General features: G+C 49.7%; 2 protein-coding genes across 10 annotated transcripts in view; one reads left to right on the top strand and one right to left on the bottom strand.

Annotated features, from left to right (window-relative positions):
- CFAP92 (cilia and flagella associated protein 92 (putative)) overlaps window positions 1-27861 on the bottom strand; it is a 101494-nt gene that overhangs the window by 68587 nt on the left and 5046 nt on the right. For 3 of the 5 annotated variants that reach the window (XM_089781358.1, XM_089781359.1, XM_089781357.1), the window contains exons 1-2: window positions 8354-9588; window positions 2252-2448 (exon numbers count right to left, since the gene is read on the bottom strand). In XM_089781358.1, coding sequence (XP_089637484.1) covers window positions 2252-2448; window positions 8354-8561 — 405 coding nt within the window. In that variant the 5' untranslated portion in view covers window positions 8562-9588. Of the gene's footprint in view, window positions 1-2251; window positions 2449-8353; window positions 9589-27861 lie in introns of those variants that run through there. The other 2 variants (XM_075939717.2, XM_075939716.2) reach the window with 2 other exon arrangements.
- Window positions 18624-27861, top strand: part of EFCC1 (EF-hand and coiled-coil domain containing 1) — an 83336-nt gene continuing 74098 nt past the window's right edge. The window contains exons 1-2 of one of the 5 annotated variants that reach the window (XM_075939736.2): window positions 18624-19602; window positions 21310-21716. In XM_075939736.2, coding sequence (XP_075795851.2) covers window positions 18934-19602; window positions 21310-21716 — 1076 coding nt within the window. In that variant the 5' untranslated portion in view covers window positions 18624-18933. The remainder of the gene's footprint in view (window positions 19603-21309; window positions 21717-27861) is intronic. The other 4 variants (XM_075939737.2, XM_075939735.2, XM_075939732.2 and 1 more) reach the window with 4 other exon arrangements.

A 27861-nucleotide genomic window follows, 5' to 3' on the forward strand; every position in this document is an offset into this window, starting at 1 on the left:
ATAAAGTTTAGGCTCTCTAAAAGAGAAGATGCTTTACTGTGTATATGTTTTTTTAAAACTTAAGTCTTCTTATAAAATAATTAATTTTCAATATGTTGTAAAGAGTATAAAGCACAAATCACAGATCTTGTCTACACAGATTCTGTAGTGATGCACTTCTTTAGTTAAAGGTGTGATTTTTTACCTAATTAGTTATTCCAGAACAATCCCTAGCGTAGGAGCATTTATACTACTATAAAGATTATTTAAATTAGCATAGCTAATTCACCTGTCTTGTGTAGAAATAAGCTATAATTGTATAAGCACTTTTATATGGATCTAATTAAGTCTATACTGGTTGAATTAAACACCTTGTACATGTAGATCTATGGGTATGTCTACACTACCACCCTAGTTCGAACTAGGGTGGTTAATGTAGGCAACCGAAGTTGCAAATGAAGCCCGGGATTTAAATATCCCGGGCTTCATTTGCATCTTGCCGGGCGCAGCCATTTTTAAAGCCCAGGTAGTTCGGACTCCGTGCCTGCGGCTACACGCAGCACGGAGTAGGTACAGGCAGTCCCCAAGTTACGCGGATCCAACTAATGTCGGATCCGCAGTTACGAACGGGGATTTTCTCACCCCGGAGGACTGGAGCGGCGGGACGCCTGGTCCCGCTGCCCGCCTCCTCCGGGGCGAGAAAAGCTGCTCCCCGTCTCCCTAGTCTGCTGGGGGAGCCAGCAGACCAGGGAGACGGGGAGCAAAGCGGCAGAGGACCCGGGCCGGACCCGCGGCGCTGATCTGGAAGCGCCGCGGGTCCGGCCCGGGTCTTCCGCTGCTTTGCTCAGCGTCTCCCTGGTCTGCAGAACAGGGAGACGCTGAGCAAAGCCGCGGCGGACCCGGGCCGGACTGCGGCGCTGATCTGGAAGCGCCGCGGTCCGGCCCAGGTCCTCCGCCGCTTTGCTCCGGGTCTCCCTGGTCTGCTGGGGGGGGACGCAGCTAGTGCCCCCCCCCAGCAGACCAGGGAGACGTGGAACAAAGCCCAAGGCCTGTGGTAGAGCAGGTGGGGCGCTGCCGGTTGGTCCCGCAGCACCGCTCCTTGGCGCTACTGGACCAACCCGGCAGCACCCCAGCTGCTCTGCCCCAGGAGTCCTGATTCAGCCGCTGCTGATCAGTTTCAGCAGCGGCTGAATCAGGATGCCTGGGGCAGAGCAGCTGGGGTGCTGCTGGGTTGGTCCAGTAGCGCCGAGGAGCGGCCGCGCTACTGGACCAACCCAGCAGCACCCGAGCTGCTCTGCCCCAGGCGTCCCCAAGTCAGCCGCTGCTGAAACTGACCAGCGGCTGACTACAGGAAGCCCGAGGCAGAGTTGCTCTGGCCCAGGCTTCCTGGAATCAGCTGCTGATCAGTTTCAGCAGCAGCTGACTTGGGGACGCCTGGGGTTCTTAAGTTGAATCTGTATGTAAGTCGGAACTGGTGTCCAGATTCAGCCGCTGTTGAAACTGATCAGTTTCAGCAGCGGCTGAATCTGGATGCCAGTTCCGACTTACATACAGATTCAACTTAAGAACAAACCTACAGTCCCTATCTTGTACGTAACCCAGGGACTGCCTGTAGTTCGAATTAGGCTAATTCGAAATACCGTTACTCCTCGTTAGAAAGCCTAATTCGAACTACCTACTCCGTGCTGCGTGTAACCGTGGGCACAGAGTCCGAACTACCAGGGCTTTAAAAATGGTGGCGCCCGGCAAGATGCGAATGAAGCCTGGGATATTTAAATCCCGGGCTTCATTTGCAACTTCGGTTGCCTACATTAACCACTCTAGTTCGAACTAGGGTGGTAGTGTAGACATACCCTATGATATTAAGGTGCTCAAGACATACTAACAGAAGTATGAGCATAACTCACCCACATCAAATTTATATATGGAGATATACCTATCTCATAGAACTGGAAGGGATCTTGAGAGGTCATCGAGTCCAGTCTCCTACCCTAACAGCAGGACCAACTACCATCCCTGCAAGATTTGTGCCAGATCCCTAAATAGCCCCCTCAAGGATTGCGATCACAACACTGGGTTTAAGCAGGCCAATGATCAAACCACTGAGCTATCCCCCTGGCTCCACGACATAACAAGCTGAACAGTTCAGTTTTAAACGGCTAGGACAGCCACTCTTGCATAACTATTTCAGAAACACCTCTTTATGCCAAACAATGATCATGGTGAATAAAAGCCAATGTATTCCCAAAATTATAAAAATCATATTATTTACCTTGGATTCACATTCCAAAAACAGTTTGGCCACAACACCAAACAATGCCACATCAAGTTTCCTAGGCTCAGTGTCATCTGGTAGAAGGAAGTACTCAATGTGGTAGTAACGCCGCATTTTTGAAATAGCTGCATCTTTGCCAACATTAGACTTTTTCCTCTGCCTTTCATTTAAATTGGACGGCCTATGCTTTGGACCTAGGGAAAAAATACTTATATGGATTGAGAAAGTTTCAGATGTTGTCAAGCTCAGCACAGCAACAGATCCCACAGCAATGCAACTCCCCACCTATGACTTCATGCTACACAGATAGCTTCCATGAAAGAAAGAGCTCGTTGCTACATAAGATTGTGCTACCCATGTATACTCCTGCCACATCCAGATTCCTGCATTCCACATCAGAACCACACCAGCAAAGGTGCCCAAAGTGCCAAGGGGCTAGATTTGACTCTAATAACATTATTCCCAGATTAGTAACTGATTAAAATAAATAATGAAGGAAATAAAAGTTGTCAGTTAAAATTTCAAGACTTTAAAAAAAGAAAAGAATCCGCATAAAAATATGTGCTTGGCAAATAGATAGAGTACTGTACAAGCCTTGTTATCTGGCACTCGACTACCCAAAAAACTCTGCTAACTGGCAATTCCCCATAAACGGCAATACAGTTCCCCATTCGGTTAACCAGAAAAATTCCATCTGGCACCATTTTTCAGCGCTTGTGGAAGTTGTATTTGCAAACTTGTGGCAGTAAAAGGCTGTACTTGTCCTGCCTATGAGTGCAGTCCTGCCTTTTGTCCTGCCTCTGAGTACAGGCAGTCCCCGAGTTACGCGGATCCGACTTATGTCGGATCCGCACTTACGAACGGGGCCCTCTCCCTGGTCTCCAGCAGACCAGGGAGAGGAAGCAAAGTGGCGGAACACGCGGGCAGCGGGCAGCCCAGACGTGTCTGGGCTGTCCGCCGCCTACGTGCTCCGGGCTTTGCTCTGCTTTGCTCCCCGTCCCCCTGGTCTGCAGACCAGGAGGACGGGGAGCAAAGCGGCGGAACATGCGGGCAGCGGGCAGCCCAGAGGAGTCTGGGCTGCCCGCTGCCCGCGTGTTCCGCCGCTTTGCTCCCCGTCCCCCTGGTCTGCAGACCAGGGGGACGGGGAGCAAAGCAGAGCAAAGCCCCGGAGCACGCGGGCGGCGGACAGCCCTGCCCGGGGCTTCCTGGAATCAGCCGCTGATCAGTTTCAGCAGCAGCTGACTTGGGGATGCCTGGGGTTCTTAAGTTGAATCTGTATGTAAGTCAGAACTGGCGTCCAGATTCAGCCACTGTTGAAACTGATCAGTTTCAGCTGCGGCTGAATCTGGACGCCAGTTCCAACTTACATACAGATTCAACTTAAGAACAAACCTATAGTCCCTATCTTGTACGTAACCCGGGGACTGCCTGTACTGCAGATGACAGATTCAGAAGAAGAAGACCATGCTGAAGAAACCAAAGTCTCTTGGGCTTCTGCTTCACAGTGTTTGGAAACTTTGGAGAAATTTGCTAAGCAGCAATCTTTTTATTCTGCTCAGGAAGTCATGCAGCTGCATATTATCCAGAACAATTTCCTGAAGAAAAGACAACTGACTTTCAGGAAGGCAGACATCCTCAAGATGTTTCAAAAAGCATCTGCAGCTTGTGTCACTGATCCAGCACTATCAACATCAACAGCAACAGCATAAGGTATTGATGCTGCTGATGACCTTAATGCAGTAAAAAAGCAGTAAATTACAGTATTGGATACAGTAATACTGTAGTGTTAAAAGTTGTAGTGTATATACTGTAGTAATAAAGTTAAAAGTTGTAGGGCAAAGTATGGTTATTTCATTCATTTTTGCATTCAATTAAAACATTCAGTAGTGTTAAAAATTGTAGGCTAGGTCTACACTGGCATCCTTTTCAGGAAATGCTTAAAACGGAACAGTTTTCCGTTATAAGTATTTCCGGAAAAAGCATGTCTACATTGGCAGGATACTTTTCCGGAAAAGCACTTTTTCCGGAAAAGCATCCGTGCCAATGTAGACGTGCTTTTCCGCAAAAAAGCCCTGATCGTCATTTTCGCGATCGGGGCTTTTTTGCGGAAAAGAAATCTGTGCTTTCTACACTGGCCCTTTTCCGGAACAGTTTTCCGGAAAAGGACTTTTGCCAGAACGGGAACAGCATAGTTTTTCTGGAAAAGCACTGATGATTTTACAGTAGATCGGCAGTGCTTTTCCGGAAATTCAAGGGGCCAGTGTAGACAGCTGGCAAGTTATTCCGGAAAAGCGGCTGATTTTCCAGAATAAGAGGCCAGTGTAGACACAGCCGTAGTGTATATAATAATAGAGCAGCTATTAGTGTTAAGTATGGTTATTTTATTTCTTAAACATTTTTGCATTAAAAAAAGCTTGATTAAGTGGCACATTTACTTAACCAGCAACACCCATTCCCCATGCACACTGGATAACAAAGCTTGTGCTCTAGTTCCTGGTGAAAGAGTTTTATTAGGTTTAACACTAATCCTGTTTATTCTAAGGAGCAAACACCCCAAATTTCCAATGAACACAATATCACAACTAACAGAACCAAAGACACAATAAACAAATGTTTGCCACAAGCCTTCCACAGGACATTGCTGAGCTGTGTTCTAATTAGGGCTGTTGATTAATTGCAATTAATTAAAGTAATTAACGCAAACAAATTAAATCAATTTTAAAAACTGATTATGCTTAATGACAGTTTTAATCACACTGTTAAATAATAGAATACCAACTTGAAATAATTTTAAATATTTTGAACCTTTTTCTACATCTTCAAATGTATTGATTTCAATTACACCAAAGTGCTCACTTTATACTATTATTTTTATTACAAACATTTACACTGTAAATAAGATACAAAAATATTTTTCAGTACACCTTACACACATAGTTCAGTGCAATCTCTTTATTGTGAAAGTGCAACTTACAAATGTATGAGTTTCTTGTTACTGTATATATAACTACTCAAAATCAAAACAACATAAAACTTTAGAGGCAACAAGTCTACTCAGTCCTACTACTTCTTAAGCTAATCGCTAACACAAACAAGTTTGTTTATATTTGTGGGCACAAGTTGTGAGTTATATGAGACCATGGTTTTCAGGCCTCAGGAATATTCCTAGCCCTTAGAGTCTGGCTCCAACACAGTTTGAGGATGAGTCGCTTCCTTGATCCCACCTGCTGCCCCTGCATGTTCCCCTGGCATTTTTCCCCAGCCTGCCTGCTTCCCCTGGGCAATTTAAAACAATCCAGGGGCCCCTGTCACCAGCAGTGCAGAGGGACTAGAGAAGCTACCTGCTGTTAACTCCACGCAGCTGCCTGCACATGTGCCCCTAGGGCCCTGGGTGAGGGGTAGTGGTTTCTGTGCGCTTCTCCTGCTACGGAGTCCTGGGATCAGTCCATAGAAACCCCTGTCCCCCTGGGGCCACAGGGACTTCATGGCCAGCATCTGTGTGAAGCTAACAGCAGGAAGCTGCTCTAACCCTGCTGTGCTGCTGCTAGTGGCAGCGGGGGCTTCCGGGACATTTTAAATTGCCCGGGGGTAACAGGCAGGGCTGCGGGAAGCATAGGCGGGTGCATGGGGATGGCAGGTAGGGGAAGCACATGGAGACCTCTGCCCCCCAGGAGCTGCTGGCGTAAGGGTAAGCGTGACATCTGTACATTTATACTATGATAGCAAGTGCATTAAATATTTATATCTAAGATAGAGGCAGTATATACCCCACTGCAGTGGAGTGGCTGCCGCACTATGGCAAAGATGGGGTTAAGAGCAGGCTAGAAGGAGCTTATGCAAACTCTCTCCAATCAGAGGGAGACTTATAGGGAGCCAATCAGAAGGCAGCTTGCTGGGGTAGCTCTGTTATATGGAGCTGCTCAGCAGAACAATGGGCAATTGGTTCCTAACCAGTGAATGGGAAGGACTAGTTCCCTGGAAGAAGCATCTTAGGTGAAGCAGTGCTGGGCAGGCTCAGAGAAGCTGGAGAGAAGCTCCAGTCTGATACCTGCCAGGCTGTAGTCCTTGATACAAGGGCCAAGAAGAATGAAGAGTCACTGGAAAGTGGCCCAGGGAACAGGGGGCAATCCAGGGGGAAGGAATGAAGAAGATAGCTACTGCCATAGGGTCCCTGGGCTGCAACCCAGAGTAGTGGGTGGGCCTAGGTCCATCCTGGCCACAATGGAGTATAGCCTATACAGACTGCAGTTTGTCCCTGGAGCAAGGGGCTAGACTTTGGAGCTGCAGTTGGTCATGGTGACAAATGCAGAGACCGAGGACTGCTGATAATTCTGGAAGGGGGCAAGAACGGAATAGTGGCAAGGATGTTGCAGACCCGCGTTGCTGCTTGGACTGCAGAGAGAGAGGCACTGGAGACAGTGGAGCACAGCAACAAAGGATGAGACACTGACTAGAAATTGGCATACTCAATGGTCAGAGATAATTCCCAGAATAAACAGTAGGAGGCACCAAGGCAGTGAGTAGACCCTGTCACGCCCACCTTTCCCCTTAAGTTACGATGAGGTTCAATGGGACAACTCACAGTTCATAAGAAAACCACATGGATAAATTCTTGCAGCACTGGGAATGCTTGAAAAAGTGCATCACAGGAAAATAAATGTATAGACAGAAGAGGTACAGCACAGCAGCTGCCCAAGTTACTATATCAAATGAGCCTTAACCCCAAGGAGACCATATTTAGAACTAAAGGAAAGAAGGGAAGAAATTTAACCTTCATACCCACTCACTTTTTGGCCATGCTAGTCATATATATAGTAGTCCAATGTCTGTGACTCTGTAACGCTGTAGTGTTACGAGTCACCGTCCCGCCCCCCCTTTGCCTCCCGCCATGGCACTCGGCTGAGTTCTGCGCCGCTCAGCCAGGCCGCCGGAGGAGGAGGAGAGAGAGAGAGAGACGGACATGGAGGAGAGACCCAAAAAATCTCGTTCTATGACGGGCTATTGGCTAGTTATATTATAAACATGGACAATCAATTACAATGACTGGTTTTGCCATGACTGACTAACACCATCAACTTGAATGACACTAGCTCCTGAAGAATTATCAAGCGGTAAAGGTTTTCAGCCACTGTGACCTAAGTTGAAACAGAATCTAATGGTAAAAAGCAGGATCCCTCCCCATCCCCATTACCTTGAGCATCTTCTATGTATTCTATATATTTTAGAAATGTGTGTCTGTTGGTCTGTCTGTGAGTCTGTTCAAGAACTCCTCCTAACTGATAAAAGCTAAATTTGGTATGTAGCTTCCTCTTATCCTAACAAAGCAAGGTCAGGGTTTGGTTGTGCCAGGACAATAGGATGTGCCTGGAATTTGATTGTTTCTCATAAAAACCTTGTCAGGGCACTGCCCGCCAGCAGTGCCCACTATTCCGTTATGCTCCACAATGACTATGGGGGGGGGGGGTACAAATGCCTCAGCAAGAAGCTGCTGGCTGACAGCACCCTTCACCCTGGCCTGCTCCAGGGAGCAGCTGCTGGTCACTGTATGGTCTCCTCCCACTCACCACTGGGTTCGATGCATACCCCTCCCCCACACACTTATCCCCACGCCACATCCAGGGACCACCAGCACTCGGCCTGCATGGTCCCCTCCTTCTCCAAGAGCACTGGTGCTCAGCCTGCATAGGCCCTCCTCCCCCACCCCTGGGCCTGGGGAATGCCAGCGGTAGGCCTGTATGGTCCCACACCTGGGCCGTCCCCGGGATGAAGCCAGTAGCCAGGGTGCACATGCGTGTGCGCGCACGCACACACACACACACTCTTGGGTTGACCCTGGGAGAAGCCAGCAGCCAAGATGTACAGACCCACCCCCTCCCTGGGCCAGGCCTGGACAATGCCGGGTAAGTCTTCTAGTCCTATACAATTAGCAGTGTCAACAGGACGCACAGTAGTATCACAAGGGCAGGGAGACCCATCTACAGCTAAAGGGATAAAAATGAGCCAACATCCTTTCTGCAGTTTGCTTCCCAAGCCCTTTAGATATCTGGATCTTAGGATGAGCCGCAGGGGTTAAAGAGAGAGGTCAAGTCTAGTACCTACCTGCACCCATTGGCACAGCTAGTGAAATTGAGAATGTACAGGTCACTGTGTGTGAGGAGTCAAGATGCTGCAGTCTCTTCTCAAAGGACAAGGACCTGCTACCTTCATCTTCCGGGGTGGGATGGCCACCATCCCCAAGTCCATTTGGTGTTTCAGTTTCAAAGCTGCTGTCTGAGCCACTGGCCTCCAACTCCCCTTCCACCACCATCTTTGTCTTTGAATCCCAGGCAAGAGATGCTCTCAGCTCTTCAGAGCTGTGCTCCTTTTACTTTTGCAATACTGTCTGTAGGTGCAGTCACCAGCGCCTGGGTTCTCTCGCTGCAAAGAAAGGGGCAAATCCTTATTCAGCTGTCCTTATATATGTGGAGTGTGCAGTCGCCTCTGCCAGTGCAAATGTAGATGTCGGAAACAGGAAACTAGGGGAGGCAGAAACCCTTTGACTTCTCTCCCCGGAATGCTTTTAATCCCACGCATATAATGTGCAGGGGTGAATTCATGGGGGCCGGGAGAAGCCACACAAAGGTCCCTAAGCAGCAGACCAAGGCAAAGAGCAAGTCAATACATATCTGGCAAATAATAATGCAAAGTGCAGACAAATAGAAATGCTAAACCTGTTCTGCCCGGGGCCACGAAGCTCCTGAATGTTTAAAGGGAATGGAGGATTGTTAGCGGGGGAGGGGGAGCAGGGGAGAGGTTAAATCACCCCCCAAGGTCCCGGGCGCAGCGCTGGGAGCCCGGCCCAGACACTCCTCGCGCGAGCGGGGCAGCGCCGCCACCTCCCGCGGCCCAGCCGCAGCGACCTGCTAAAGGCGCGAGTCCTGCCCCGCCGCATCTGCCCGGGCTCCCTCCCCAGAGCCCCGCGGCGGGACGCACCTTTGCCTGCCCCGCCCCCCCGCAGCCTCTGCAGAGCTCTGGAACGCGCGCCGCGTGCCGCGTCTTCCTCCGCCAAGCCAAGCAGTCCCCGTTGCGCACGGCCGAGCGGCGCGGCTTGGCGCAGGGATCGGCGGCGGGGTGAGGCTACCGCTGGGGTTGCTAGGGGAGCGCGAGGCGCCAGGCTGGGGGGGCGCGCGGGGCAGAGACGCGCCTGAGCTGCGAGGCGGGAACCCAGGGGAAGCCCCGGGGACGCGGGTTCCGCTTCCCAACAGCCAGGCCTGGATTGATGTTCAATGGACACCCATCGCCCAGGGCCCCGTCGCCCCATCGACACCCATCGCCCAGGGCCCCGTCGCCCCATCGACACCCATCGCCCAGGGCCCCGTCGCCCCATCGACACCCATCGCCCAGGGCCCCGTCGCCCCATCGACACCCAACGACGCCCATCGCCCAGGGCCCCGTCGCCCCATCGACGCCCATCGCCCAGGGCCCCGTCGCCCCATCGACACCCAACGACGCCCATCGCCCAGGGCCCCGTCGCCCCATCGACACCCATCGCCCAGGGCCCCGTCGCCCCATCGACACCCATCGCCCAGGGCCCCGTCGCCCCATCGACACCCATCGCCCAGGGCCCCGTCGCCCCATCGACACCCAACGACGCCCATCGCCCAGGGCCCCGTCGCCCCATCGACGCCCATCGCCCAGGGCCCCGTCGCCCCATCGACACCCAACGACGCCCATCGCCCAGGGCCCCGTCGCCCCATCGACGCCCATCGCCCAGGGCCCCAACGACACCCATCGACACCCATCGCCCAGGGCCCCGTCGCCCCATCGACGCCCATCGCCCAGGGCCCCGTCGCCCCATCGACACCCAACGACGCCCATCGCCCAGGGCCCCGTCGCCCCATCGACACCCAACGACGCCCATCGCCCAGGGCCCCGTCGCCCCATCGACGCCCATCGACGCCCATCGCCCAGGGCCCCGTCGCCCCATCGACACCCATCGCCCAGGGCCCCATCGACACCCATCGACACCCATCGCCCAGGGCCCCGTCGCCCCATCGACACCCATCGCCCAGGGCCCCGTCGCCCCATCGACACCCATCGCCCAGGGCCCCATCGACACCCATCGCCCAGGGCCCCGTCGCCCCATCGACGCCCATCGACACCCATCGCCCAGGGCCCCGTCGCCCCATCGACACCCAACGACGCCCATCGCCCAGGGCCCCATCGACACCCATCGACACCCATCGCCCAGGGCCCCGTCGCCCCATCGACACCCATCGACACCCATCGCCCAGGGCCCCATCGACACCCATCGCCCAGGGCCCCGTCGCCCCATCGACACCCAACGACGCCCATCGCCCAGGGCCCCATCGACACCCATCGCCCAGGGCCCCGTCGCCCCATCGACACCCATCGACACCCATCGCCCAGGGCCCCATCGACACCCATCGCCCAGGGCCCCGTCGCCCCATCGACGCCCATCGCCCAGGGCCCCGTCGCCCCATCGACGCCCATCGACACCCATCGCCCAGGGCCCCGTCGCCCCATCGACACCCAACGACGCCCATCGCCCAGGGCCCCATCGACACCCATCGACACCCATCGCCCAGGGCCCCGTCGCCCCATCGACACCCATCGACACCCATCGCCCAGGGCCCCATCGACACCCATCGCCCAGGGCCCCGTCGCCCCATCGACGCCCATCGCCCATCGACACCCATCGCCCAGGGCCCCGTCGCCCCATCGACACCCATCGCCCAGGGCCCTGTCGCCCCATCGACACCCATCGCCCAGGGCCCTGTCGCCCCATCGACACCCATCGCCCAGGGCCCCGTCGCCCCATCGACACCCATCGACACCCATCGCCCAGGGCCCCGTCGCCCCATCGACACCCATCGCCCAGGGCCCCGTCGCCCCATCGACACCCATCGCCCAGGGCCCCGTCGCCCCATCGACGCCCATCGACACCCATCGCCCAGGGCCCCGTCGCCCCATCGACACCCATCGCCCAGGGCCCCGTCGCCCCATCGACACCCATCGACACCCATCGCCCAGGGCCCCATCGACACCCATCGCCCAGGGCCCCATCGACACCCATCGCCCAGGGCCCCGTCGCCCCATCGACACCCAACGACGCCCATCGCCCAGGGCCCCATCGACACCCATCGACACCCATCGCCCAGGGCCCCGTCGCCCCATCGACACCCATCGACACCCATCGCCCAGGGCCCCATCGACACCCATCGCCCAGGGCCCCGTCGCCCCATCGACGCCCATCGCCCAGGGCCCCGTCGCCCCATCGACGCCCATCGACACCCATCGCCCAGGGCCCCGTCGCCCCATCGACACCCAACGACGCCCATCGCCCAGGGCCCCATCGACACCCATCGACACCCATCGCCCAGGGCCCCATCGACACCCATCGCCCAGGGCCCCATCGACACCCATCGCCCAGGGCCCCGTCGCCCCATCGACGCCCATCGCCCAGGGCCCCGTCGCCCCATCGACGCCCATCGACACCCATCGCCCAGGGCCCCGTCGCCCCATCGACACCCATCGCCCAGGGCCCCGTCGCCCCATCGACACCCATCGCCCAGGGCCCCGTCGCCCCATCGACACCCATCGCCCAGGGCCCCGTCGCCCCATCGACACCCATCGCCCAGGGCCCAGTCGCCCCATCGACACCCATCGCCCAGGGCCCCGTCGCCCCATCGACGCCCATCGACACCCATCGCCCAGGGCCCCGTCGCCCCATCGACACCCATCGCCCAGGGCCCCGTCGCCCCATCGACACCCATCGCCCAGGGCCCCGTCGCCCCATCGACACCCATCGACACCCATCGCCCAGGGCCCCGTCGCCCCATCGACACCCATCGCCCAGGGCCCCGTCGCCCCATCGACACCCATCGCCCAGGGCCCCGTCGCCCCATCGACACCCATCGCCCACGGCCCTGTCGCCCCATCGACACCCAACGCCCCAACCACACCCAACGCCCACGGCCCTATTGGCCCATCGACGCCCAACGCCCCATCGACACCCATCGCCCATTGACACCCATCGCCCAGGGCCCTATCGGCCCAACGCCCCATCGACACCCAACGCCCCATCGACGCCCATTGACACCCATTGCCCCATCAACGTCCATCACCCACGGCGCTATTGGCCCGTCGACACCCATCGCCCACAGCCCTATTGGCCCGTCGACACCCATCGCCCACGGCCCTATCGGCCCATCGACACCCACAGCCCTATCGGCCCATCGATACCCATCACCCATGGCCCTATTGGCCCGTTGACACCCAACGCCTACGGCCCTATTGGCCCATCGACACCCATCGTCCACGGCCCTATTGGCCCATCAACACCCAACGCCTACGGCCCTATTGGCCCATCGACACCCAACGCCTACGGCCCTATTGGCCCATCGACACCCAATGCCTACGGCCCTATTGGCCCATCGACACCCATCGTCCACGGCCCTATTGGCCCATCGACACCCATCGTCCACGGCCCTATTGGCCCATCGACACCCATCATCCACGGCCCTATTGGCCCATCGACACCCAACGCCTACGGCCCTATCGGCCTGACAGCCAACTCCTTAGGCCCAATCAGCCCATCAACACCCAAAGCCTACAGCCCTATCGGCCTGCCTGAGAGTCTCCTGCCCTGTATAGAATTAGCACCCGTCTTAGATTCTGAGGCATAACAAAAAATTACAGATGCTGGGAGTAGGGCTCTAGATTGGAGTGATTGGGAGGTAGCTGGTGAGAAATAGACTCACTTCAGCAGTGGTTAGCTGTGCCTGAAAGAACGACTACCACTGCTTAAGTAAGTCACTGCTCAGACCAGGGAACGAGATGCTGGTTCATGCAAAGCAGACATGTCTAGTTATTAATCTGTAGAGAGGCAAGGCAGATGAAACTTGCTCTCTTCTGAGCTCCTCTTCAGGTCTAGTATTTTGTAGGCTAATTATTTTTAAATGGGCATGCATGTACCATATTTTCCGGCGTATAAGGCGACTGGGCGTATAAGACGACCCCCTAATTTTTTAGTTAAAAGATAGGGTTTCGTCTTATACCCCAGCGCCCCTCCGCCTCCTTTGCTCCCGGTGTTCCTGGTCTGCTGGAGATGGTCCCCAGCAGACCAGAGGCACCGGGAGCAAAGCTTCCACAAAAGCGCATCTAGATTGGCAAGGATGCTTTTGCGCAAAAAGTGCTTTTGCGCAAAGCATCCATGGCCAGTCTAGATGCGATTTTGGGCAAGAAAGCGCCGCTCGCCATTTTAGCCATTGGGGCTTTTTTTGCGCAAAACAATTCTTCCCTGTCTACACTGGCCCTCTTGAGTAAGTATTCTTGTGCAAGAGGGCTTTTTCCCGAGCAGGAGCAGGAAAGTATTTGCGCAAGAAGCACTGATTTCGTACATTACAAATTCAAGCGGCCAGTGTAGACAGCTGGCAAGTTTTTGCGTAAAATCTTGCCAGTCTAGATGCACTCCAGGTGTTGCAGTAAAATGTATGCTGACATGTTTATAATCTGGCAAAGATTTTGTCAGTCTTTAAATCAATTATCTCCACTTTGGAATTTTTTACAAAATAAACTAGCTAGACCAAACCAAGCATAATATTTTCAACATCTATTCCAAGACATTTATGCTTCAGTTTAATTGATGTATCTAAATAGATGTGGAACTATATAATACCTGCCAAAATCTCAAAAGCATTGTATTTGTATTTTATCCCCTAATACTGTAAGGCACGGAATATTTTATTGAACCTAATGAATATAATAGGATTAAAAAGGGTAGGTTTAGACAGAGTTTCATGTTTACATATAGATTGAACCTCTCTAGTCTGGCATCCTCAGGACCTGATGGGTGCCAAACCAGGGTATTTGAACTACGGGAAGTCATTATTGTAGAGAGTGGGTCTGTTTTTATTTTTATTTCACAATAAATGAAATAAATGAATAAATGGAGCAATGATTGTAATGCTGCTTTCTGACTGTACAGATACACCGTATATAAGCCTACATCTAGCCAAAGCTCATCAGCTTTCTTCACAACAAAGTGTTAGTGTTGTTACACAATTTTACTGTACTGGCACAAGGAAATAAGTAGATAAAGCATAAAAAACATGCATATGCTTAACAGCATTACCAACACTTCCACTGCTTACTGGGCTCTTAGAAGACATTTAGGGATAATTTAGAGCTAAATAACAGCACAGAACACTGAGAGCCAGGCCTGGTGGCTGTTAACTTTATGGGACTGTGGGAAACTTGGCCACATCCATGATAAGTAGATATCCAGCTAATTAAAATTATGCTGGATCATGCCTGCTGCTGGACCAGAGAGTGCCAGACTAGATAGGTTCAACCTGTATTATGCCATTAATTAAAGTTTCCCCAAAGACCTCTTTCACTGATTCCCCACAAACTGAGTTTGGCTGCAGTCTCATCACCAAGTTCCTTTATTTGGCATACAACAAATGCATGATGGGTGGACATAGAACATATAAAACATCCAGTATTATACTGCATGTTTCTTCCTTTAAACACATTAATATTGCACTTACTATACATTGTATTACACATTTGGAAGCTGCCTTGATTATAGGAACCACTCCCTGTACAGCATGCTCTGTCCACGCTATCGACGTACTACCTAATTTTTACCTTATCTTTAGGATCCCAATTTATCTTGTCCATTGTAAATGGTTCCCGGATTGTTGTCTCTTATCTTAGCTAGCACAAAGATTCTGTTTCCACACTGATGATCCATTTACCTCCCTACTTCTGTCTCCCAAGAAATGAAGCCTCAACCATGTCCAATTGCTTTTGTCAAGCCAGGCCAACACAAAGGAAGCATAGTCATTAAGGAAAGAAAAAAATTATTAAATCATCTAGTCATTTCTCTTGCCCATGAAGAACATGATAGGAAACAAGTTATGTGAGCTAAAAATGTATCATGTCAAGTTTTATAAGCATGGGGGGGGGAACCGTAAGAGAGAATATACTGAGTCTTAACAAACCAGAAATGAATTGATGAAAACTGGGAAGAGGGTTTTACAGTCCCCAACGGTTGCATTATTACAAAACAAATTATAATAAACACACAAGAAGAGAACATTAGTGGGTATAGCTCAGTCCCTTGGAAAATAGGACCTGATCATGTGGGACACTGAGTGTATGTCTACACTACAATGAAGATTGAAGCTGCCACTATTGATCTTCTAGGACTTGACTTAGCGGGTCTAGTGAGGATACGCTAATTCGTGGACAGTGCCAAAAGTTGAATTAAGGTACTTCAACTTCAGCTACGTAATTAACGTAGCTGAAGTTGTGTGTGTTAATTCAACCTTATCCTGTAGTGTAGACATACCCTGAGTGCCCTGGGAAACTCCAAACCTTAAAGCAGTAGTTTCCAACCAGCAATCCGTGTACCCCTGAGGGTCTGCAGACTATGTCTAAGAGTTCCAAACAAGTCTGCATCTCCATTTGAAATTTTGTAGGGAGTCTGCAAATGAAAAGAGGCTGAAAATGACTTCCTTAAAGCATCAAGGCCAAAGCAATACAGTATTGTATGTTGTCAATGTACAGATTGTTATTGCATGAATAATCATCTGATTTATATTAAAGAGGACAGGACAATAGGCCCCTTTGTTTCAGGAAGACACTTTCTCTTGAAGATTCACAGCCCATGGAATTAAGTCATCATTCCCATTCAGCATAAACTAAGGACAATATCTGTATTCAGTAAATATTCTCGCTTACTCATGTGAGGAATACCAATGAAGTCAATGGGTACTAATATGTAGGAACTACAATAAACAGTTATTTGCCATTTGAATAACAAGAAATAAGTGTTGACAATTTCATGTTTGAGCAAACATTTAATTTTTAAGGTGAACATACCTCTTCTGGAAATTTCAGTTTTTGAAAATATTGTAGTACTTCACAGTTATGAATGCCAGAGTTATGTACTGATCAGACAATCACACACCTCATGTGGAAATGTAAATATTCAAACAGGCCAGCAAAGAAAAGAGGGGTGGGCAAATATTGTACTGTGTTAAACATAAACTGTGAAAAAGGGAAAATTTTAAAAAAGATTGACAAGGTAAGGAAAGTATTTCTGTGCTTGTTTAATTTAAACTAAGATGGTTAAACCAGCACTTACCTTTTGCACAGTAAAGTTTCAACACTGTTTTAACTGAATGTTCAGCTGTAAAATTTTGAAGGAACAACCATAAAGTTTTGTTCAGTGTTACAACTTCCATTCTTCATAGCTGTGTCTACATTGGTGCGATCTTGCGCAAAAGCAAATGCTTTTGCGCAAAAACTTGCTGCCTGTCTACACTGTATGAAATCAGTGCTTCTTGCGCAAGAACTCTGATGCTCCCACTCAGAAATAAGCCCTCATGCACAACTGTACTTGCCCAAGAGGCCAGTGTAGACAGGCAACATGAATTTCTTGTGCAAGAAAGTCTTATGGTTAAAATGGCCATCGGAGCTTTCTTGTGCAAGAGAGTGTCTACACTGGCATGGATGCTCTTGCGCAAAAGCACATGCCAGTGTAGACACTCTCTTCTGAAAGAGTTTTTGCACAAGAACTCTTCCGCAAAAGAGTTCTTGTGCAAGATCATGCCAGTGTAGACGTAGCTTTAAGATGTCTATAACTCAGAGGTTCTCCTGTCTAGGGATGTTAGATATTGGGTAACTGAGTAGTCATGTAAACACAACTATTTGATAGTCCTTGAGGGCGGGGGCGGCAGCCAGTGCGCTCCGCCCAACTCCTGGGGATCCCCTTGCTACCTCATGCTGCTGCCTCTATATCAGCAACTGGTGCAAGCCTGTCCGCGGGAGGAGAGAGTTTAAAAACCAGCCCCCTGCTCAGACTGGCTGCCTGCTGCCCCGCGCTGTTGCCTCTGATACAGAGAAGGATGGCAGCAGCCCCTATCAGAGGTGAGGTGGGGAGGATGCCTCGACGCAGCCTCTACCTGTGGTGGGCCCAGGCCATGGACAGAGGTTGCTTCGTGGTAGCCTCCCCACCTTCACCCCACCCCATTGCTGCCTCTGATACAGGCAGCAGAGTAGAAGGGGGACAGGCGGCACCACGGAGCCGGTGCTGAGGGCAGCTAGCTTTTAAGCCGGCTCCCCCCAGCACTGTCTCCTGCTTCCTCCCTTGCCACCTACAGAGGCAGCAAGAGGAAAAGGAAATGTGAATAGTCAATAAGATAAGCCTTGGCTTATCAGTTAATCACATAGTTGACTACTTGTTAACATCCCTACTTTACAGTGTCAGTTCTGAGAACTTTTACTTGAAGAAAGCTTTTGACTTGAGAATTTAAGGCTTGGCAACATCTAAATCAAGACTAAAGTGCTCAGTAATTTCCACTACAGCAGTGTTTCTCCATCAGTGGTATGAGTACCGTTAGGGATACTAGAGAGAAGTCTGGGCGGGGAGGTACATCAACACAAGTGACTTTTGGAGAAAACTGAATTTTTGTTTTAAGTTTTTATAGTGTTTTATTATTTTTGTACTTTTTACACCCAAAAATTTAATCGCCCACCCAGTTCTGATTAAGTTGTATAAACTAATGTGTTGCAATGGTAGAAAAAATTCTGTGTGTCTGAAAACTGTAGGTACTGAGGGTACTTGTAATTTTTTGTTTCAAAAAAGGAGTGCTTTGTAAAAAAAAAAAAAAAAAAAAAAAGGTTGAAAAACACTGCTCTAGAGTACAATCAATGAAAAAACCCTCCAACAACTTGGTGTGTACTCTCTTCTTAGCTACATTTTTTTTAATCAGACCCTTTACAATTCTGTAGTTTGTTTCAGTGGTAGTTAATCCTGTTGGGGATTTGCAGGTTATTTCATTTTGGGGATTTTTTAAATCTAGTTGCCAGAGTCTCCAAACAATGGATCGTTTTATAAACGAGGGTGCTAGTCCTGCAATCCTTACCGATCCCACAGGAGCTTTACATGAATGAGGTTTGCAGAAAGGAGTTCTAGGGTTCCCTGTAGCATAAATCCAAGTTGCATATATTTTATTTTTTGCTCAGAATTACATGTATTTGAAGTTGAGCTTTTATCTGATTCATTCTGTTAACCACAACACCACTCTCTTGGGAGCTCTTCCCTGTTTGACAGAACAATTTATAACCAGGGAAGTGCCGCGCATTTTTTTGACATTAGCAAAACTGCACTTGCTACAGCGAAAAGAACCAAACAAGAAGCCGCCTGTAAAACTATGGAGAGCAATGAAGTCAAATCACAACAGGATCCATCACTCCCAGGCGACAGACTGTAAAGTCCTTAGAACAAACCCCATCACTCTTCGAGGGGCGTACACAAGCCAGCCACGCACACAAAACCGGACAGCCCAGGCAGGGGGAAAGGGCTGGAGGAGCAGGAAGGAGTTCAGTCTAATTCCGATTTTTTCCTGCCAGTCCAGTTTACCCAGCCACTCCCCCTCTGCTTCATCTCCCCATACACCCTCCCGATCCCCCCAGGCACCCCGCACGCTGCTCCGCCCCCACCGCAGCTCTGTGCCTCCACCTCCCCCACCCCTGCCCGTCCCTTTCCTGCAGCGCCTGAGAGCAGAGGGGAGCAGCTGGCCCCGGGTGCCCCGCTCCGCGCACGTGCGTCCCGGGCTGCAGGAGCCGAGCCGGTGCGCGGGGGCGGCATGGCGGGGTGAGCCATGGAGCCCCCGGACGCCTGGGACCCCTACCGCCGGCCCGCCCGCCGGACCCAGTGGCTGGTCAGCGCCCTGGCCTATCACTACGGGCTGGACCGGGGCGTGGAGAACGAGATCGTCGTGCTGGCCACGGGCCTGGACCAGTACTTGCAGGAGATCTTCCACCACCTGGACTGCCAGGGGGCCGGCAGGGTGCCCCGCGAGGACTTCCGCACGCTCTGCCGGGTGCTGGGGCTGGCGGGGCCGCAGGAGGCGGCCGACCCGGAGGAGTGCGCCGGCCTCTGGGAGGACCTGGCCCCGGAGCTGACCTTCCGGCAGTTCCACGCCAGGCTCTGCGGCTACTTCAGCACCAAGGCCGGCAGCGCGGCGCAGCGCCCGGCCCTGGCCAGGCTGCCGCTGGGCACGGAGAGCGAGCACATCGAGACCCAGATCCGGCTCCGCAGCCCGCTGCGCCGGCGCCGGGAGCCCCGCAGCGCAGCGTCCCCGGCCCCCGGGCTGGCCCCGCGGCGGCCGGGCTCCTGCTCCCGGGAGTGCTACGAGGAGGTCGTGGCTTTGGAGCAGGCCGAGGACCGGATCGCGAAGCTGGAGGAGGAGAGCAGCAGCCTGCGGGAGCTGGTGGAGGACATGCGGGCCGCGCTGCAGAGCAGCGACGCCAGGTGCCTGGCGCTGCAGGTGAGGGGGGGCTCTGGCCGGGGCTGAGCCAGTGTCCGCGGGACAGCAGCTCCCAGCCCCTTACCGGCCATGCGCAGCCTGGCCCCCACAACTCCGCCCTGCCCCGCGGGCATCGCGCCCTGCTCGGGTGTCAGCACAGAGCCGCCGGGCTATTTAAATCCCCGATTAAAGGCGCGCAGCCCTGTCAGCTCTGACAAGGAGTAATGGGCTTCAAGTGCAGCAGGGGAGGTTTAGATTGGACATTAGGAAAAAATCCCTAACTGTCAGGGTGGTCAAATATTGGAATAAATTGCCAAGGGAGGTGGTGGAATCTCCCTCTCTGGAGATATTTAAGAACAGGTTAGATAGACATCTGTCAGGGATGGTGTAGACGGAGCTTGGTCCTGCCTTGAGGGCGGGGGGCTGGACTCGATGACCTCTCGAGGTCCCTTCCAGTCCTATGATTCTATGACTGGCAAGGGATGTCGGCTCCCGTCTGATGTCACTGTGTTCAGTGCATCCGAAAGCACACGATCACCTTGCTGACTGCAAGTAGAGTTGGCGGCAGCTAGTGTGGTTATACAGGGGCTCGTTACATCTTGCGTTCAGAGGAAACGCTCTGCATTGTGACCTATCTGCATTCACCTCAGTATTTGGTAAAGAGCGGGGCTGACTGCTCCAGGGCTTGTAACCAAAAGCCATAGCCAGGACCTTGCTTTATTCATTCAAACTCTCCATGGTTACACCGTTGAACAAGCAGGATTTTTAAAAGCTAACCATTAAAACCCACTGAACCAGATGTGGGTGAAAGTACAAAGGAGGGTGGGAGACTAACCCCTTGCAGGGCTGGCTGGCTACTTGTTTGTGGGGGGGAGATTTTTGACCTTTGAATTAGTTTATTTCATGGGCAATCAAGGCTTCCATACTTTTCCCGTGTTAATGATAGACATAATTTGAAGATGAAGATGCTCTGATTTTTTAAAAATGAACACCCAAAGTACTAATGCTGACTATTGGAATGATTCAGAGGGTAATGCTCTATCTAGTTCCAGATTATTGAATATAAATAGTTCTGTTTCTAAACAGATGGTAACTTACATATTTGTCATTACAGGCAGTCCCCGCGTTACGTACAAGATAAGAACAAACCTACAGTCCCTAAGTTGAATCTGTATGTAAGTCGGAACGGACGTCCAGATTCAGCCGCTGCTGAAACTGATCAGTTTCAACAGCGGCTGAATCTGGACGTCCGTTCCGACTTACATACAGATTCAACTTAAGAACCCCAGGCTCCGCGGCTTTGCTCTGCTTTGCTCCCCGTCCCCCTGGTCTGCAGACCAGGGGGACGGGGAGCAAAGCGGCGGAACACGCGGGCAGCGGACAGCCCAGACGCGTCTGGGCTGTCAGCTTCCTGCGTGCTCCGCGGCTTTGCTCTGCTTTGCTCCCCGTCCTCCTGGTCTGTGAACATGTAAAGCCTTTGAAAATATTTGTATTGCCCGAGGATTGTGCCCAAAAGTGTGCATAGGCCAAAGATAGATTCCTATTGAAGGGTAGGTTTACCAAGGATTGTGCCCAAAAGTGTGTATAGGCCAACGATAGATTCCTATTGAAGGGTAGGTTTACCACACAAGAAAAAATGTCAAAAAATTGCCCATTTTCATCTTTGATTAAAATGTTATTTTCAAATATATTAATCTGCGTTCCTCTTTATGTCCCTGTTAATTGTAGGTAGGACTGTGGAAAAGCCATGCTAATCATAAGAAAGACGGGACCTGTTTTATAGGTAAGAGACTGTTAAAGCCAAAACACTCCGAGCCCACCAAGTGCCTTCAAAGTGTCCTAAAGGAGGTGGAACTAATCCGGAATTCTAGGGATGGACAAATTGAAGAAGCAATTAGGTTCAATCAAGAATTGCAAAAAGAACTGAGGAGTTCTCAAGAAGCTATAGTGACCCTGGAAGACTGCAACCATAATCTGAAGAGGGAACAGGCAGAAATGAGGAAGAAGGTGGAAGAAGCTAGACATGCAGTCCTTAACAGTCTTGGCAAAGTGAAGGAGTTAGAAGCAAAAGCCAATAAAGTGCCACATTTGCAGATATACATTCAGCAGCTAGAATCAGAACTACAATACTATAGGTAAGTCTGATACTATTCAAAATAAATGTATCAAATCATATTGAAGCATAACTGGACTGTAAAATAAATAGTTATATTTATTTACTTTGCTCAGATGTTTTCTTAAGTGTGGTTGGAGATGAATTAGGAGCTACCTATTCATTTTCTTATAGAAGAACTACACTAAATTGGAGATCGGTGCTGAGGCAACTGAACCCTCGGGAGTCAATTTAGTAGGTCTGCTGCAGTGGACACTCAGTGCCAACTCAAGTATGTTGTTTCCAGCAACACTATGCACATAGCAAGGAGTAATGCAGAACTCAGCGTGCAGCTGGCCAGCAGGAAGACCTGCTGACTCCAGGCTCCACAAGGGCACTTATCCTTTGAAATGCACAAGAGCTCCCGGGGCTCCCGTACATTTCAAAGTGGAAGCACCCATGTGGAGCCTGGAGTCAGCGGAACTTCCCAGTGGCCCCGGGCTGCACATGGTGTGCCAGCTTTGAAATGTACAGGAGTCCTCAACAGGGGCTCGTGTGCATTTCAAAGCAGAGGCGCCCTCCTGGAGCCTGGGGTCAGCATTCTGCGGAACCTGGGATCAGCTGGGGACTCCACAGCTGATATCGGGCTCCAGCACAGCATTTCCACAGAACCCGGGGTCAGCAGGGGACTCCCCAGCTGATCCTGGGCTCTGCTCGGCATTTCAAAGCGGCAGCACCGCACGGAGCCCGGGTTTCACGGAAATGCCACAGGGAAACCAGGGTTAGCTAGGGAGTCCCCAGTTGACCCCGGGCTCCACGTGGTGCTGCTGCTTTGAAATGCCGTGCCGGCGTTTCAAAGGGGCAGCATCGCACAACTGGTCCTGCGCTTTGTGCAGCGCTGCCCCTTTGAAATGCTGCGGCAGTGTTTCAAAGGGGCAGTGCCGCAAGGAGCCCGGGGACAGTTGTGTGGCGCTGTCGCTTTGACGTACCCTCTGTGCCCTCCCCCCTTTTGATGCCTGTATCTAATAGAGGCATCAAGGGGCGGGAATTGACTAGTTGACTAGTCCTTAACGTCCTTAGGTAACACCTCAAGATAAACATAAAAGGCCATTGTTTCCTCAATTCTTTATATATTACATTTTCCACCTTTAAGGTTTTTATTTTAATTAATTGAATTGGGTTAGTTCCTGTTACTATTTTTATGTGTATCCAATTTAAGTAACTGGGCAGATGATGGTCTATCACTCATTCTAAACCTACACTGGGCAAACAGCTCAGAAGTCCCACATATAAGGCTGGATTCTTGCCTACAATCAATGTTAAACTGTGGCATAATTTGCATCTATCATTTTTCATTGATAGAAGGTATTTTGCTTAATTAGAAAGAAAGCTAATTCAAAACAAAACAGATGGTGTATGTAAACTGATTGTATATGTATAGTTGGAATTTTTTCATGCCCATAGGCAGTGAGTTATATGAGCCCATGGAACCCTGGCACCAGGAATATTCCTGTCCTGAGGTTAGACTCCATCAAAACTTCTTGCCTGCTTCCCCTACGCCCAGAGCCCACCAGTCTCCATACCACCCGGGTGATTTAAAATGCCCCGGAGTCCCCATCGGCAGGGCAGGGGAATTAAAGTGGCTGACTGCCACTCGCTTACCCTGGCTGCTGGCATATGCATTTCTGCAGCCTTGGGGAAGTGGCTTGGGGTCTTTCCTTCCATTTCCCCCTGATTCTTTACTTTAAAATGGTATTTTAATATTCTGATAATTCAGAACAGCTTTTCCTTTTTTAATCTTAAACTTCCTGTTTCCTTATTGTAAGAATTCATATGGAGCTATTTCTGGTATTACAGCTATTGTACTCTGTTTACAGGGTGGAGGAAGTCTCTAAAAATAATCAATCTATCCGGTGTCTTTCTATAAACATTGTGTATGTTGATATCTTTGGGTCTGCAGAAAATAAATGCATTTCATTAAATAGCGGTGCCATTTTAAATTACCATCAAAGTCATGTAACTTTTAAGACAACTACTCAGAGGGATTTGCTGGCAATGGGTCCAGAACAGAGCTCAAAGAAATTTTATGACCAAAACTTTTTTTGGTGAAAACCACAGATTTGGTGGTGCCCAAACATTTCAAGAATTCATGTCAGTTTTGCTGAATGTTTTTGGTTAAAAAAAATTAAAAAAAAAATCATTTTTTATATTTTTTACAACAAATTTCATTCAAAACATGACTTTTGAATGTTTCTTTAATTTTATTTTTAACATGTTTATAAAGTTAAACAAATGGTTGAAATAAAAATAAAAGGTTTAACTGAATATTTTTCAAGTTGCAAAAATTGAAAAAAAACGTTGATTTAAGTAAAACCCCAAAACATTTTTTTTTTTTTTGCATTTTTTGGAATTTCCAGCAAACTGAAAAAATCTGTTACTTACCCAGCTCTAGTCCTGTATGAGCCAGGCAGCCTTCTCTCTACTGCCTGAGATTTTATACTCCACCTGCCTAGAACAGCAAGTCTCCACTGGACAACATAGTGTGGGCTCAGTTCCAAAGTTTGGTGGAGTGTGAAAGCACATTTTTGAGAAGAGGGTAATAAGCTAGTTAAGGATAAATAAGTTACATCAGTCTAGACTTGCTCAGCGAGTACTCTTGCAGGCCATCGCACCGTACAGATGTAGGGTTTATAAATGCACGTTGCAGGTGACTGATACACAATCCTCAGATATAATAGTTTGAAGTGAGTATAATGCTCAGGAATGGTGCCTGACCTGACTGGGAATTGCAGTGTCAGCCACAAAACACATTGCGCATGGGACAAATGCGGCCTTCCCCTACTGATCTATCAACATACCTCAGCCCTACATGAGTGACACCACCCTGAAGAGTAATTCTTTCTCTCTGTCCTCAGCTGAAATTGCCAACAGTGTAAATGTAAATAGTGATACAGACCTGTGGGGATAAGCGCCCCTTTCAGCATCCCACTGATTTCATTGGGCTATACCTGTGTAACTGATAAGGCTGCGTCTAGACTGGCAAGTTTTTCCGCCAGCTGTCTACACTGGCTGCTTGAATTTGCGCAAGAACACTGACAATCTAATATAAGATTGTCAGTGTTCTTCCGCAAATACTATGCTGCTCCCGTTCGGGAAAAAGTCCTCTTACGCAAATGTATTTGCGCAAGAGGGACAGTGTAGACAGCTAAAAACTGTTTTGCGCAAAAAAGCCCCAATGGCGAAAATGGTGATCAGGGCTTTCTTGTGCAAAACCGCGTCTAGATTGGCACAGACACTTTTCCACAAAAAGTACTTTTGCGCAAAAGCGTCCGTGCCAATCTAGACGCTCTTTTCTGCAAATGCTTTTAACGGAAAAACTTTTCTGTTAAAAGCATTTGCAGAAAATCATGCCAGTCTAGATGTAGCCATAATGAACAGGGGCCAGATTCTGCTAAGAGCTATATGCTTCACGCTGCCTTCACAGAAGCCCAAGTCCCTTAAAAGAAGGTCAGATGGGGTGCAGAGAGTCCACATGGAAAGGAAAGACAGTTGTGAAGTGTGGTCCCTCCATACAGGTACCTATCTCCCCTCTGTAGTCAAACGATGAGACCTGCAGGGAGACTGGCCAAAGTGTGGAGTCAGGGATAAGGATGTTAAATTTAACCAAAGAATCGACTAGTCAATGGATTTTCCATCGACTAGTCGATAAGAGGGGAGCCACAGCAGGGTTAGCTTCCAGCCCGGAAGCTCTGCCTTTTAAATGTATTAAGAGCGTATCAGCTCTTAATACATTTAATGTATTTTACATTTAAAAGGCTGGTGCGCAGCGGGGGGGGGGGGGAGAGACAAAGCAACTAGTTGAGGGACTAGTCGACTTATCAGATAGTCGACTAGTCGCTTACATCCCTAGTTGGGGAACAGCTATTGTATGCTTCTCTGGAAGACAGATGGAAGCTATAATATTGTAATAGGTTACAGCTGCTATGAACTGATTCCATCTCTGTTCATTTCCTGTACCATGGTGGGGCTGTGAGCATATTAGAGGGATGCAGGGAGAGTGTGGGTACGTCTAGACTACAGGGTTTTGTCGACAGAAGCTTTGTCGACAGATACTGTCGACAAAGCTTCTGTCGACAAAGAGCGTCTAGACTACATCCAGTTCTGTCGACAAAGCAAGCCGCTTTGTCAACAAAACCCTGTAGTCTAGACACAACCCTACAGGCAATAACACCTTCTGTCGACAGAACTCTGTCGACAGAAGGCGTTATGCCTCGTAAAATGAGGTTTACCAGCGTTGACAAAACTGCTGAGTTCTGTTGACGTTATGTCGACAGAACTCAGCGGTAGTGTAGACGCAGGTATAGTTTTGTCAACAAAAGTGGACTTTTGTCGACAAAACTCTGTAGTCTAGACACCCCCTGTGAGTGAATGCTGCAGGGCAGGGGCAGAGAGACACACAGAGGAAGGATCCATTGTGACAGAGAAGTCTGATGATCTGTAATTTTGCCTCCTGAGGATCCCAACCTCTCTAGGTTTGACTGGTCATTTCCCCTTTCAGATCCATTGTGGTGAAAGGGCCACCCCTTTCAGAGGGGATGGTACAGAGACCTGCACTGATGCAAGTCACACACAATTCCCATGCTCACCCTGTCATGATTTTAAAGGGGAGAATTTGGTCTCTCAGTCATCAGATTGCAGTTGATTTTGTTCACTGTCACCCAGGTCTGGATTCAAACCAGTGACCCAAAGTTAGGAACCCTGGTTCAGGAAAGAATGCAAGCAACTACTTACAGCCACTTCTAGTCAGGAAAGTATTTGCTCTTAAATACTTTCCTAAATAAGGATGTTCTCATTATTTGGTGCCTAAGAGCAATTGCCTCTGGTACCCACCAATCTATCTTCCTGAAAACTGTCATGCAAAATATTGTTACCCGTGTACCTGCTAAATCTTTGCACCATCAAGATGAAGATTTTAATCGATTTCAGCAGCACTTGAGTGCTTGTGCAAATAGGGATGATTTCCTGAATGAGAGTGTGAAAGCTCCATAATCCATTACTATGCCCCCAAGCCTTCCTGCTACAAAACACTCTTACAGTTACTGTATTGATATATTTTGAATAATGTTGTTTCTTGTCTGAGATCTTTACTCTTTCTATAATGGATGGGTTTGTTCAATACTCTCCTTTCTTTGGGATTTATTACTTTCTAGTATAAGAAATGCAGTATGGCTAAATTAATATACTATGAGATTTTAAAAAAATAGTTATAAGTTAAATTTATCATTATAATGGCACATTTGTAGAAAACTCTTAGGCTGCGTCTAGACTGGCATGATTTTGCAGAAATACTTTTAATGGAAAAGATTTTCCATTAAAAGTATTTCCGCAAAAGCGCGTCTAGATTGGCAAGGATGCTTTTGCGCAAGAAAGCCCCGATCACCATTTTAGCCATTGGGGCTTTTTTGTGCAAAACAGTTCTTCTCTATCTACACTGGCCTTCTTGCGCAAGAGGGCTTTTTCCGGATCAGGAGCATGAAAGTATTTGCGGAAGAAGCACTGATTTTGTACATTACAAAGTCAGTGCTCTTGCGCAAATTCAAGTGGCCAGTGTAGACAGATGGCAAGTTTTTGCGCAAAATCTTGCCAGTCTAGACGCACCCTTACTGAAAAGCATGACTCAAGTTCACTTTAAGGATACGAGTGTATATTTATCTCAGTAGGATTTGTGTGTCTTGTGGCCTTGTATTAAATAGAATGTGCCACTCATACTATTACATTTTGGATATAGTTGATAAGTTATATTAACCCAACAGATTCACTGACCTTTAATTCTGAAAGTAACAGCTGGTCAAACAGATTGTTCTGTTAGATTTCACCCTGATGAAATTATGATGAGCTGGTAGTATGGGTTATTTTTAAGACCTCCCAACGCTTTCCATTATAAGTGTTTAGTGGCTTATAATTTTGCAGTCTAGACGTAGCCTTGTAGGCATCCACGTGTCATATGTATATGGGTATATGAAGGGATAAAACAGACCATTGTGCCATCCAGAAAAAAATAATTTAATCCATGTACTGGTGGATAATTAAATAATTGTGAACCAGGCCATGCATACTGGGAGCATAATTGGCATTGTCACCTCCCTTGCATTGACCTACATAACTGGCGTTGTGCTAGCTAGCACTGC

This window comes from Pelodiscus sinensis, chromosome 11, assembly GCF_052426305.1.
Source record: "Pelodiscus sinensis isolate ZL-2025 chromosome 11, ASM5242630v1, whole genome shotgun sequence".
Classification (NCBI taxonomy): domain Eukaryota; kingdom Metazoa; phylum Chordata; order Testudines; family Trionychidae; genus Pelodiscus; species Pelodiscus sinensis.